The sequence below is a fragment of the Aythya fuligula genome, chromosome 10 (assembly GCF_009819795.1).
Source record: "Aythya fuligula isolate bAytFul2 chromosome 10, bAytFul2.pri, whole genome shotgun sequence".
NCBI classification, from domain to species: domain Eukaryota; kingdom Metazoa; phylum Chordata; class Aves; order Anseriformes; family Anatidae; genus Aythya; species Aythya fuligula.
This window is the reverse complement of record NC_045568.1, coordinates 1,342,442-1,354,837: the sequence shown is the minus strand read 5'-3', so window position 1 is coordinate 1,354,837 and position 12,396 is coordinate 1,342,442. Positions and strand designations below refer to the sequence as shown.

The window sequence follows — 12,396 nt, the reverse complement described above, 5'->3', positions numbered from 1 at the left end:
CAGCAGGTCTAGGGAAGTGATTGTCCCCTTGTACTTGGCTCTGGTGAGGCCGCACCTTGAGTACTGTGTTCAGTTTTGGGCCCCTCGCTACAAGAAGGACATGGAGGTGCTCGAGCGAGTCCAGAGAAGGGCAACGAAGTTGGTGAGGGGTCTGGAAAACAAGGCTTGTAAGGAGCGGCTGAGGGAGCTGGGATCATTCAGCCTGGAAAAAAGAAGGCTCAGGGGTGACCTTATTGCACCCTACAGGTACCTCAAATGAGGCTGTAATTCTGTGATAACCTAAAAATTCCTTAAACGAGACAGTTATGAGCAGACTGACTAGATTTGACTGTGCTGGCATTCTGTATGCACTGCTAGCATTCTTTGGTATTTGAAATGCATTAGACTAATCCTATTCATTATTCTCAGCGGTTAAAATGATGAAATAAATGTTGTTTTGCTATTATGTAAGATTTTTATATTAACTTTGTGTGTGTGTGTGTGTGTTTGTGTAATGCCAGTGTAGGGGGAGGTTGTCTTCAAAATTTTGCAGCTGTTGCAAAGGAAAATTTGATTGATTTGGTTTAGTACATGATCAGCCACTACCCTCAATGTTTTTTCTTATCTCTGTATATATGAAAATCCATGTATATTTTGTATATCCCATTCTAAATTACGTATCATGTATTTTTAATAGCATTCCCAAATTTTCATAATACTAAAATTGTGACATGTTCTTGATCCCCCCATATATATGTATTTATTTATTTACTTATTTATTTATATTTATATGTATATTTTAAATCCTGTGATATCTCAGGTGCATCTAATGGCCTATATTCATTTGCAAGCCATTGGAATATGTATTTGAAAGTTCCCTATCTGCATTATAAGAATTTGACAACATGCATGTGCTGCACTGTTTCTTTTTCTTCTGGCAAATTACTTCAAGGATTGTTCCAAAAATGATAGTATCAATTCTTTATAGAATTGATATTTGATTAAACAGAAGGAAATAAAATCCAGGAAAAGTGGATAGTTCAGACAGAAAGAGGGTGCTATCTGATTTCCTTATTTCTGTTGTGGTGGCATGTTTTATGAGTCAAAAGATGGTTTTCTTTTACTATCACTAGCCCCTGTATACATCTTGAAGGGCCTTATTTCATTACCTTACACAACAGTTTCTCTTTCTAAAATCAGAACATTGGGCAGTAGCCCATAAACTGTCAGCTGTAGGGAACTCCTGGTGATTTATTCATGGTCTGCTCATTTCATTTTTTGGAAGAGTCATTTTTACCTCTGGGTTCTGTCAGTAGTGCATAATGGGAGTCTTTTGTTGACTTCAGTGGAGTTTTTGAGAGTGAAGTGATTACGGGCCTGGGCCCTTAGATTAATATTACAGGCCCAAATCCTGATACCATTGTAACTAGTGGCAAAACATTCCATTAAATTTGTAACAATAAGTATGTAAAATAGGCATGTAGGAGTGGAATTGGATAGCTCACAAAATGTATTGCTTACAATCATTTTGGTGGGTTGGATTTGACATTCAAATACATTGATTACGGACTTGATCAAGCTGGTTTATGTCACTGTTGTGCTTTGCTGTGGTGCTGTAAAGCCAGCACACTACTCGACTCCTGAGCTGCTAGGCCCAGCAGCCATGTCTGTTAGTCCTGAAGTGGACATGCTGCTTTTTTAGGAATTGTCTTTTGGGACACTGAGCAGACACGCAGGATAGCAAACGCTCGCTGGGGATGGCTGTTTCCTGTTGCACCAGATTTTTATCTTATGTTGATCAGTACATTTAATCATTAAGCTAGCAACATTTCTTACGCTGATTATCCTATTGGTTTTGGTTTAACATGTTTTTCTTGGCAATTTCATCTTTTTTTTTTTTTTTTTTAATAATAAAGTTGGCTTTCAGTTAGGATGAGTGGTTGCTTGGGCAGTTGATGGGACTAACCACATATCAGAAGATGAGGAGGAAAGTGCTTTCCAGGCGTGAGGTACTTGTTGAGGTGTAGGATAGTGACTGAAGATTTCCAAGGCAGTGCAGGAGAGTAGCTTCCATGAGTAGCTGGTGCCGTGGTGGACCCTAAAGAACTTCCAGATGCATTCTCCTCACAAAGCCATTACTAGAGGGATGAGTCTTGACAAACAACTTAATAACCCTTGACAACCAGGCGCTAAGGAATCCCTTGGAAATTCCTTCTTCAATTATCTGATTGCGTGTAAATTGTCCACATGCTTCCCTTGCACGGAAACTCCTTTCGTACTCCTTGTGCCGCTCCCGGCCCACTTCGGCCCACGCCATCCCGCCGGGCTGCCAACATCCCTCTCTCCGCGCCGTCCCCAGCCGCTGTCGGCACCGGGCTGGGAGCTGCACGCAGACAGGCCCGGCCCCGGCCCTAGCCCGGGGGGCGGGGCGGCGGCGGCGGCGGGGGGCGGGCGGGCGGGAGGGGGGAGGGGGGGGAGGCGACGGCGGGGCGCGGCGGCGGCCTCGCTGCGCTGCGCGGCAGCCGCCATGAGGTGGCGCCCCAGGACCACCCGGCGGGGCAGCGGCGAGGGGCCGGAGGTTCCTCGGGAAAGTGCCGCGAGCAGCCTTCCCCCCCCTCCCGGTGGATTTCAGATTTTTGTTGTTATTATTATTTTTAATTGTTTTTATATGTTATGCCTTTTTTAGTCTGCATTCCTTGTCACAAATACACTGATGATAATTCAAGAAACTATAGCTGTTGGCAGAGATATTTCAAGAAACATCCATAGTTCTGTATTGGAATTATCCCGTATGCTGCTTTTTGGTTAAAATCCCGTATTTTTTACAGAGAGCAGTGTTTTTTATTTTATATGACACTATTTTAAATTTTATGCTACTGTGTTGAATCTCATATTCGATATAAAACCATAGATATTCTTATGAAAAAAAAGTGAATTATTTGGGAATTCAAAATGAATTTTGAGACTTTCAAAGCAGCGACTACACATGCTTGAAATGTGCATGAGGGCAAAGTTTTTCTTGCTACTTTATATCAGATTTTACTGGTTAATCTTCAGTGTTCTGTTAGCACTTGCAGTATGCTAGGTGGTACTCCATTAACTGTTAGGATGCAAAACATATATCATGATGACGTTACGGATTGTCAGTGAAATGGGCACACTGAAAGTAAAAGAAGGGTAATAAAAAGAGCCTGTGTACTTTTTACGTTTGCTTAAAAACACCCACTGTATTAGTTGTAACTGACTGGTCCTTACTGTAGCTGTCACTGTGTAGTCTTAAATATAGGTGCCAGAGGAAAACTGCCTTCTGAAGAAAGTAGTAGGATTAGAGAGAAATTCAAGAATGCCCGTGAATGAGCAGTGCCTGCAATAGTCACATATTGACATATTGGTGAATCTTAACTATTTTTAGGGGTTTGCACCATTGCCTCTCTGTCATAATATTCATGTCGTTTTCTTTGAATCTAGCAAGATTGCTAGTAAATCTTGTGAAGTCTGTGGCTTATTGATTCATAGCTGGCAGCAGAATTTGTGTTTTTGTGCAGGGAATAAAGAAGGGTTTTGTTTTCAGTAATTACGATGTTCATTTAGGATAGAATGTTCTAAGTTTCTGTCCAAGAAGATCAGGTTCCTAAATTAAAGAAAATATGCATTTAAAACAAATGCATCTGTTATGAAATCGAATTGTGTCTTTGATTCTATTTTATTTTGATAAAAATAATGTGTTAGGAATGTGTTACAGATTACAGATTATAGTATCCATCTATTAGTATAATAACATTCGTGATGACTAAGGATTTTATATTTTGGAGTTTAAATCAAAATCTTTTATCTCTCTGAGGAAACTGAGGCATCTGTTCATACTCTCGGTATAAACTCTGGAAGGATAATAATTGTGGTGATTTTTCGAATGGCTGTATGTGAATACTCTTTTTATCACTGTAAACCAGTTCAATTGACAAATTCCTTTTTTTTTAAATGGTGCACATCTTTATTTAATTTGAGCAATCTTAATTGGGAATGTTATACATAGAAATCAGAGCCTGTATATATATTGTAATACGTTCGATTAAATACATTGGCAGTTTAGTTGCCTGAGTAATTTACCATTTTAAACTTGTTGCCTGTCATGAGATACTGCATTTAGCTGAAAGATGCGGTATATTTAAAGATTGCTAGACCAGTATTAAGTCTTTTGTAGCTTTAAATTCTGGGAAAATTTGTTTCTCCTAATATAGAAAAACAGAGAAATCTGAGTCTCAGGGGAAACATTAATGCCCCACTTAAGCAGTGTTAGCCTTTCATAAGCAGCAAATCTCATTTCTCTCTGGGGAGTCCCGCCTGGAACGTAAGATAACCTACACTTACCCTTGCTTTATGCAGCGACTCCATAAAACTCTACAGCTGTAGCTGACAGCAGAATATTTGAATGATTTGAACAGTGTAAATGCCTCATGTTCATTTAACTGAAGAATTCAATCACTTGAATGCCAATGATTATTCCTATTGGAGTTTACATTTAAAAAAGACAGTGCATCTGAATCCCTGTGAGAACATTAAATTGCTATCTAATTAAAGTGCAAAATTACATATATTTAAAAGATAATTAAAGGTTTGAAGGCTGTTGAATAACTGGTTGTACATCTAAATGAATCACTGAAAATTTGTTAGCAATATGCAGAGCTTTCTTTTATTCTTTGCTTTCAGCTTTGAAGTTAGGTATAACCAAGCTCATGGGTTTAAGTCTGGTAGTATTAAGATAAAGGCAGATGTTTTTAATTATGTCTACTCAAACCCCAAATAATTATAAGCAGCTGCCAGTTTTACATAATCCCAAATGATAAGGTCCTGAGAATGCAAATAAAATCGTAAATAGAACAGTTGTTTTTTTCAGCAGCGTAAACCACGTACATGTTACATTGCTGGTCAACTGCAATCCACCTGAAAACACGAGTTCAACCAACACGCCCTTTTTCCAGTCTGTAGTTGTGTGACTTAAAGCTATTTTCTGTTGCTTTGTTTTTTACCTCCCGTTACATATTTCCATGTTGTTTCATTGATTTAAACATAAATGCAGTATTTGTAACATAAGCATGTGTTATAATTGTAAGGAGACAGCAATTTAAATATGCGTGGCATGAGATTTATATTATTTATTTATTTACATTGCTAGAAGGTTCTTCTGTGTACGTGGTACATCTGCTTGTTCCTACTTCTCTGCCTGGAAACTTAGAATTGCATGTTTTCTTCTCTGTAGCAAATGACATAGCTCCTGTTGTCAGCTTTTATCTACAGTACTGCTGGAAATTTTATAGTGTGGCAGTTTTGCACTGCCATCTGGCATGAAAAATCAGTCCAAAATAACTGGTTTTCACTGCCAACCATAACCTAGGAACTTCTGGATTAATGTCTTAAATAATAGGCTTATCATGAAAGTCTCTCTTTGGAAGGAGTTGTTCTTTTTTTTTCCTAAGAAAATCAAAATGTTACTTTATATACATGTGTGTGTGTGTGTATGTATATTAAAATAAGGAACTTTGTACAGCACGCAACTTTGTTTTTGACTGGACATCAATGAATGTTCCCCAAATTTAAGATTAAGTGCAGACCAGTAAAAGACCATCTGAAACCATAGAATAGATGCAAATCATGAAATAAAATTATCACAAGAGATGAATCAGGATCGTGGGGGTAGGAAAACAATTTGAATGAAATAAAGAGCTTAAAAGCTGAGCAGTAGTGATTTACATTGAGGTAGGATGCAGCTTCACATGTATCCCCTGGCCAAATGTTTTGGAGCTATGTAGTGAATGGAAACTCATTTGCTATCAGTGATGTTATATAAACAGGTGAAGCACTGAAGGGAATTTTTCACATTTTTTCAATCTCAAAATAATAATCAGTCTATTGAAGCAATCTCTTCCCTTTTCTTCTCATGTCCTTCCCCTATATCTTGCTTTGCTCCATAGTATTTAAACTCAAAGCATTTTAGGGCAAGCATTATTGTGTTAATGGAACAATGCTGAAAGACTTAATCCATATTTGCAGGAATTTGTCATTTGGAATTAATAAAAACCTACCTGAGAAGTAGGAAAGAAGTACCCCTTTTCCTTCCTTTCTGTGTGCTGTTTATTAATTAAAATTAGTTATATATGCAAGCTCAGCAAAGCATATTTGCATTTATTCGTCTCTCTAAAAAAAAGGTGGGGATAATTCTGAAGTTCTATTTAAATTAATATATTATCCTAATTTTGAAGTACTAATCCATAATGATGAAACTTAATCAACTAATGCTGCATTTTAAAATAGGAGTGATTTATTTTCTTTCTTTCTTTCTTTCTTTCTTTCTTTCTTTCTTTCTTTCTTTCTTTCTTTCTTTCTTTCTTTCTTTCTTTCTTTATTGTAGTTCCTGATTTCCTACTTTTGTACACTGGATAGTAGTTTGGGATGGAGGAGGTTTTTCCCTTGAAATTATTTTACCTCTTCAGCTTTTGGTGGTTGTTTGTTATATACTTTATTGCTATCATATTTTCTCACAGATGATTCCACAAATGTGGCTAAGCAAGTTCACTGTCTATTGACACTTCCAAGCAATTCAAAGTTGCTCTGACACTATCAGAGCAACTTACTCTCTCCTACCTCTCCATTATCCAGATGGACCACATCTGAGAAATTACTATCACCTTAGACCCAAGGCTTGCAGCTGTTAAGATGTAGTTTGCTCCTTCCATGATCAGATTGCTACGCTCTGACTTATAAACACGTGGCAGATCATATTCAGTGCAGATGGTTTGAGACTGTTCATGTTAAAAAAGAAAGAAAAAAAAAAAGAATATCAAAGTGAAAAGTTTAATAATGGCACATGTAAATGGTTGTATAGGGGGTGGTGTAAAAATGTGATTCAGTCTTTAAGCAGTACACGTCACACATTGTTTGAATCATCCAGTCCTATAACAGTTTGGCCAAGCCTCAAATAAAAGATACTGAGGAAGATAAAGCTCATTCGGATTACCAAATAAAATTATTTCCCCTGTTCTTTCCACAAACAAAAGAATATTGAAGCTAACATTAAATTCTGAGCAGACTAAAAGATTCTTTATTCGTAGTTCAGGTATTTAAAAAATTTCAGTGTCTTTCTTTCTCTCTTTCTCTCTCTCTCTCTCTTTTTTATCTTTTCTACGGTTTATCTACTATATAATATCACTACACATTTTATATTGGCCAAAGTAGATTAACAGCACACAGTTTAAATCTAGTTCTTTTCCTCATGCACTTAAATCAGTGCAATTTGGTAGAATTCCTAGTTTCTGTCTTTCCCAATGGGTCCTATACTGATTTGTTTCAGTGCTTTATAGTAATCTTGCAAATGGGATTGGCTTCAGCCTTCAATCAGTATTTCATACTACAACCAGGAGTCTCAGACAGAGATAAAAGCAAAGCTAGATTCAGTATGCTACCATAGAAAATGGCATAGATGAATGCCATTTTTAAAAGCTGGTGGATTGCTTCCATATCCATGAATAACTTTTACCGAGAAATTAGAATAGTAATAAAACTAGAACAAAAATAAAGAATGGCCTGTTGAACAGTAATATGAAGGACTCGGTTATATTTTAGGCCCCAGTGACATAAGGATATGTAAATTCACTGCAGGGAATAATGTAATAATCTTCATGAAGAACACGTGTAAGTAAAGTTACCCACATATATGAATAATTTATTTTTTATTTTTTTATCAGAACAAAATCTCCCTCATGGAAGTATTTTTTATGTTTTCTCTGCATCCTTTCCCAAACTATATCATGAACATTCTTCACATATTGACGTCTTGTGTAGGCAACTCAACACTAGTCCCCCAAAGTCTAATAACTGAATGAGGGGTTAGGCTTCTCAGTACTTTGTTACTTCCTGTTCTAAATGTCATTTAAGATCTGCACTTTCAGTTTGAGTGTTTATGGAATCTACCCCTTGCTTAAGCACTGGGATTTTGGCTTTCTTTCTGCTTCTCTGACATGGAGATAATTCTTATTCTGTCTTCGCTGCAGAACTTTGTTTTGTCCAGCTCTTTATTTAGTTTCTTTTGGATTTTGTTTTTGTTCTTTGCATGCAAGGTATGGAATCTATATGATTAAAATAAATAATTAAAAATTAACATAATCAATATGATGCAAATTATTTGCTGTACATTTGAAGCCCACTTCTGCTGTCAGACACACAACATCAACTCCCATTGTCATAAGTAAGGTTTTGCATATGTGTCTGAGAATGCAGCACATCCCAGAAGCTGTTCAGCATCTGTGAGTAAGGATGCAATTAAACATTGGAACCAGGACAGGAGTTATTTCACGTTTGTTAGACTCATAGAATCACAGAATATCCCGAGTTGGAAGGGACCCGTAAGGGTCATCAAGTCCAACTCCTGGCACCACACAGGTCTGCCCAGAAGTTTAGACCATGTGACTAAGTGCACAGTCCAATCACTTCTTAAATTCAGACAGGCTTGGTGCAGAGACTATGTCCCTGGGGAGCCTGTTCCAGTGTTCACCATCTTTGTTGCCCTCCTCTGGACACTCTGGACAGTTTAATGTCCTTCTTGTACTGTGGTGCCCAGAGCTGCACACAGTACTCAAGGTGAGGACAGACCAGCGCAGAGCAGAGCGGGACAATCACCTCCCTCGACGGACTAGCGATGCTGTGCTTGATGCACCCCAGGATACGGTTGGCCCTCCTGGCTGCCAGGGCACACTGCTGGCTCATATTCAACTTGCTGTCAACCACAACCCTCTCTGCGGGGCTGCTCTCCAGAGTTCTACTTTTGTTCTACGTTTGTTCTACTCAAATGTTCCCAGTTAACTTCTATGTAACATTGTTCAGCTCTCAACATTTCAGAGTTTGACTGCTACCATTTCTAGACAAGTAGGAATAAATCAGACCGAATCTTTACTTGATTAATAGGTACAACCCCAGAGAGTAGGCATAGTTACTCCTTGTAGACATTAAAGGTAATACAGGTATAGCTGCAACCACAATGAGAGGTTTACAAAACATAGAAAGATACAGAAATCAAGCCCTGCTAATGTACCAGACATTATCCTCTCATTTTTTATTCTTGTGAGATTTAACTATGGTAGCTTCAAAGTTTTGTGTTTCTGTACTTGGGTTTTGTTATCTCGTCGGCTATCAGAGCTAAGTCATGTAGCAAGAAGTAATCTGAGCACTGAGCTGCTTGAATTCACGATTTGGTATATGAGCATGTGCTGAAATGAGTAATTCTTTGTCTCTTTACCCATCTGTTGAATAGCATCAGCCCAGAAGTACACTAGGTGTTATGAGAACACTAACCTCTAGCATGGGGGCAGGAAGACTGCATGAAATTACTCTTCGATTACATCCACGTGAATTGTGAGAACTTAGTCTAACAGTTACAGCAGCAGAGTTGCTAAGAGTTTTTTGTTACTCAAAAGAATAAATGATAATTCAGAATTTTATCCCACATAGATTCCCCAGAGAGTAATCTGTAGAAATAACTGAAGTATCCATTTTTTTGAGCAAAAATCAAATCTGAGAAATATTGCTGTTCTACCAATATCTCAAAATCTCTTTGTGATTACAATCCAGTAGTCAACATTTTTTGCTGTTCTTAAAGAAGAGTTTGTCATGCTTGTTTTTACATACTGTGACCCTACAAAGTCAGCTGTGGGATTCACTTGAGAATCATTTAATTGGAAAAAGTCAGGATGGAATAACCTTTCAAATGCTCAGAGAGCAAGTTGTCTCTTTGGCCTCTCAGGTCTCTCTGTGATCTACAGAATAGGACTGAAAATCCCTGCTGCACTGGCCCCAGTGATGAATGGGCTGAATTGAGCACTGACAACTTTGGTTTATGGCAGTTTGTCCTGCACAGGAGAATCAACGATATATACTGCCTTACTGCCTTTCTATCATTCTGTTGTTGGAGAGTCACAGAAGCTGGGAAGATGCAGGATTTGGGGGAATTCTCACAATTCCTAGTGTTTCTTGTCATACCACATAAGGACTAGTGGTGGTGTTATCCTCCGCTTTTATTTTGCCCAGGGAAGTGGTGGAGTCACCATCCCTGGAAGTCTTCAAAAGACGTTTAGATGTAGAGCTTAGGGATATGGTTTAGTGGGGACTGTTAGTGTTAGGTCAGAGGTTGGTCTCGATGATCTTGAGGTCTTTTCCAACCTAGAAATTCTGTGATTCTGTGATTCTATTTGAGTAATAAAAGATAAAAGGTCATTTTTTTTCACAGATCTTCTTCCTTATTTACGCATTTCAAATAGACTCTCATAATTTTTCTTAAACATTTAGATTAAGGTGTTTATTCACAGACTTTCCTAAATACTTTTTCTTTTTTGTTCTTACTCTAGTAGACTCTGATCTTGAATGTTCAGCAGAGGGCAGAATTTCCTACATTATAAACTCCCTAGTGTCAAATCAATTTGTCACTAGAATGTTTATTTAAAATGTGAGATTTACAGGGTAACAGTGACTAGTGATAAAAAACTATGAATTATAATTATTAGTATATTACTTTTTTTCCCATGAAGTTGTAGATAAAATACGGTATCAGCAAATGTTAACACCACACTTCTCAAGACTTGCATTTTATCTTGTTTAAAAAGAACCATGTAAACATTTTCTTGATAAGATTATAGTAAATATAACTTCCTGTACAGCTGAAAGAGCTAGTTTGAGACATTTAACATAAACTACAAGAGGAAGGTCTCATGTAGGTTCCATATGAAAAGAAAAAGGTACAACTCCTGAGTTTGACTTCTCAGTGTGTCTTTCAAGATCAGCTTTGTAATATGGCAAGAGATCATGCAAATAATCATGTATGAAGTTTTTTTTTTTTTTTTTTTTTTTTTTACTTCACAGACAATGTGTAGCAATATGGTTCATCTTATGTGAATTAAGCTATCTACTGTTATTTATAGCATTATAGCATATAGCATACAATCAGCAAGTCCAATAAGTCCAGCAAATTTAAAAAAGTCTTCTGATACAAGATGCGGAAGCAAAACAATATGTTAAATATTTCACTCACTCTTTTTTTTTTTTTTTTTTTTTTTTTTTAATGCCAGTATGAAGAAGGGAAGAAACGAAGAAAGCCCAACTACAGCAGTGTGGATCTTTCTGAGGTTGAGTGGGAAGACAGAGATGATGTGGTAAGTGATGTGTTTTAAAAACCCTTTCAAAAGTCACTGTTGCATCCCACAACTGTACATGGAACTGTTCAAGCAGTCATTGGAGTGGCCAATTGACTGGTCCCAGGAAGGGAAAAACCCGTAGCCCATTTTAGTTTGTTCAGAATTTTATAACCTTCCTTTTTTTCATATTGGTTCTCACTTAGATGTGCATGTACATACACTGCTAATACAGACTATCAGGTAAAACTCATCACCCAGCTTGTGTGCTCCATGCATCTCATTGTGTATTTTTACTGGGTAGCTAAGAGCACTAGAGAAATTAATAGAATATCTCTGTTGGGCTGGTCCAGGCAACTGCTGAAACTCAGAAATGAAAGAAGGTGTTTAACAACTCTTCATGAGATCTCTCTTTCCTTAATGGAAATAATTAGAGTTGTTTTCCTTAATGTACAAAATCAGATAAATAAACAAATTAGATTCTTTGACCTTTGTTCATAATGCAAATATCAAAGATTCATTCCAAACTCCTAATTTTAGTCATATGGGTAGCTGCAGAAGCATTCATTCTATGTCTTTCAGGTGTTATGCACATTGTCTGTTCTGGTAAACTCATTTTTCAGTGCTCCATCTACTCTGTGGTTCACTCGTATCCTTACCTTGCAGGCTTAGCCTTTGCTACAGTACTGTATCAAAAGCTTTCCTTATGTCCATGGCTTAACCTTTGCTTGGTCTTTCTGTTACTTCCTCAATAAATCTGATTTGTTAGGCATGATTTGTTTGGTGTGAATCCATGCTCACTGTCCTTAATTAAATCGTAACTTTCCAGGTGTTCCCCTTTCTGTCCTGTAATTTAGTTTTTCCCATAAATTCCCTACTGCCAAAGTGTCGACTGCATGTCTATATTTTTCATAGATGTTTTCTAGCTCCCTTCTCAAATAGCGATACTGAGTCCCCCATACCTCTGCTTTTCCAGAGAGGTTTTGAATATACCCACTGAACATTCCCATATTTACTTTGTCAGGTCCTTCCTAAATCTGGGATGGATCACATACAACTGCCCCTGGAGTTTTGTCAGTCTTCAGATGTACTAATTTCTTGATCCCTGTTCTGACATGTCTATATCTTCTTTCTCCATTGAAAAAATTATCTACCTTTCCTCCCTCTTCCCGCTCCCTTTGTGAATAGTGAAACAGCTCATTTATGTTTTTAGTAATGGCTGTTTTAACAGGTGATAGATTGTCCC

The 12,396-nt window shown here is 37.6% G+C and overlaps 1 protein-coding gene across 8 annotated transcripts in view; it reads left to right on the top strand.

Moving 5' to 3' along the window:
- CACNA2D3 (calcium voltage-gated channel auxiliary subunit alpha2delta 3) overlaps positions 1 to 12,396 on the top strand; it is a 518,406-nt gene that overhangs the window by 399,034 nt on the left and 106,976 nt on the right. For all 8 annotated transcript variants that reach the window (XM_032193911.1, XM_032193905.1, XM_032193903.1 and 5 more), the window contains one exon: positions 11,088 to 11,171. In XM_032193911.1, the coding sequence (XP_032049802.1) occupies positions 11,088 to 11,171 (84 nt within the window). The remainder of the gene's footprint in view (positions 1 to 11,087; positions 11,172 to 12,396) is intronic.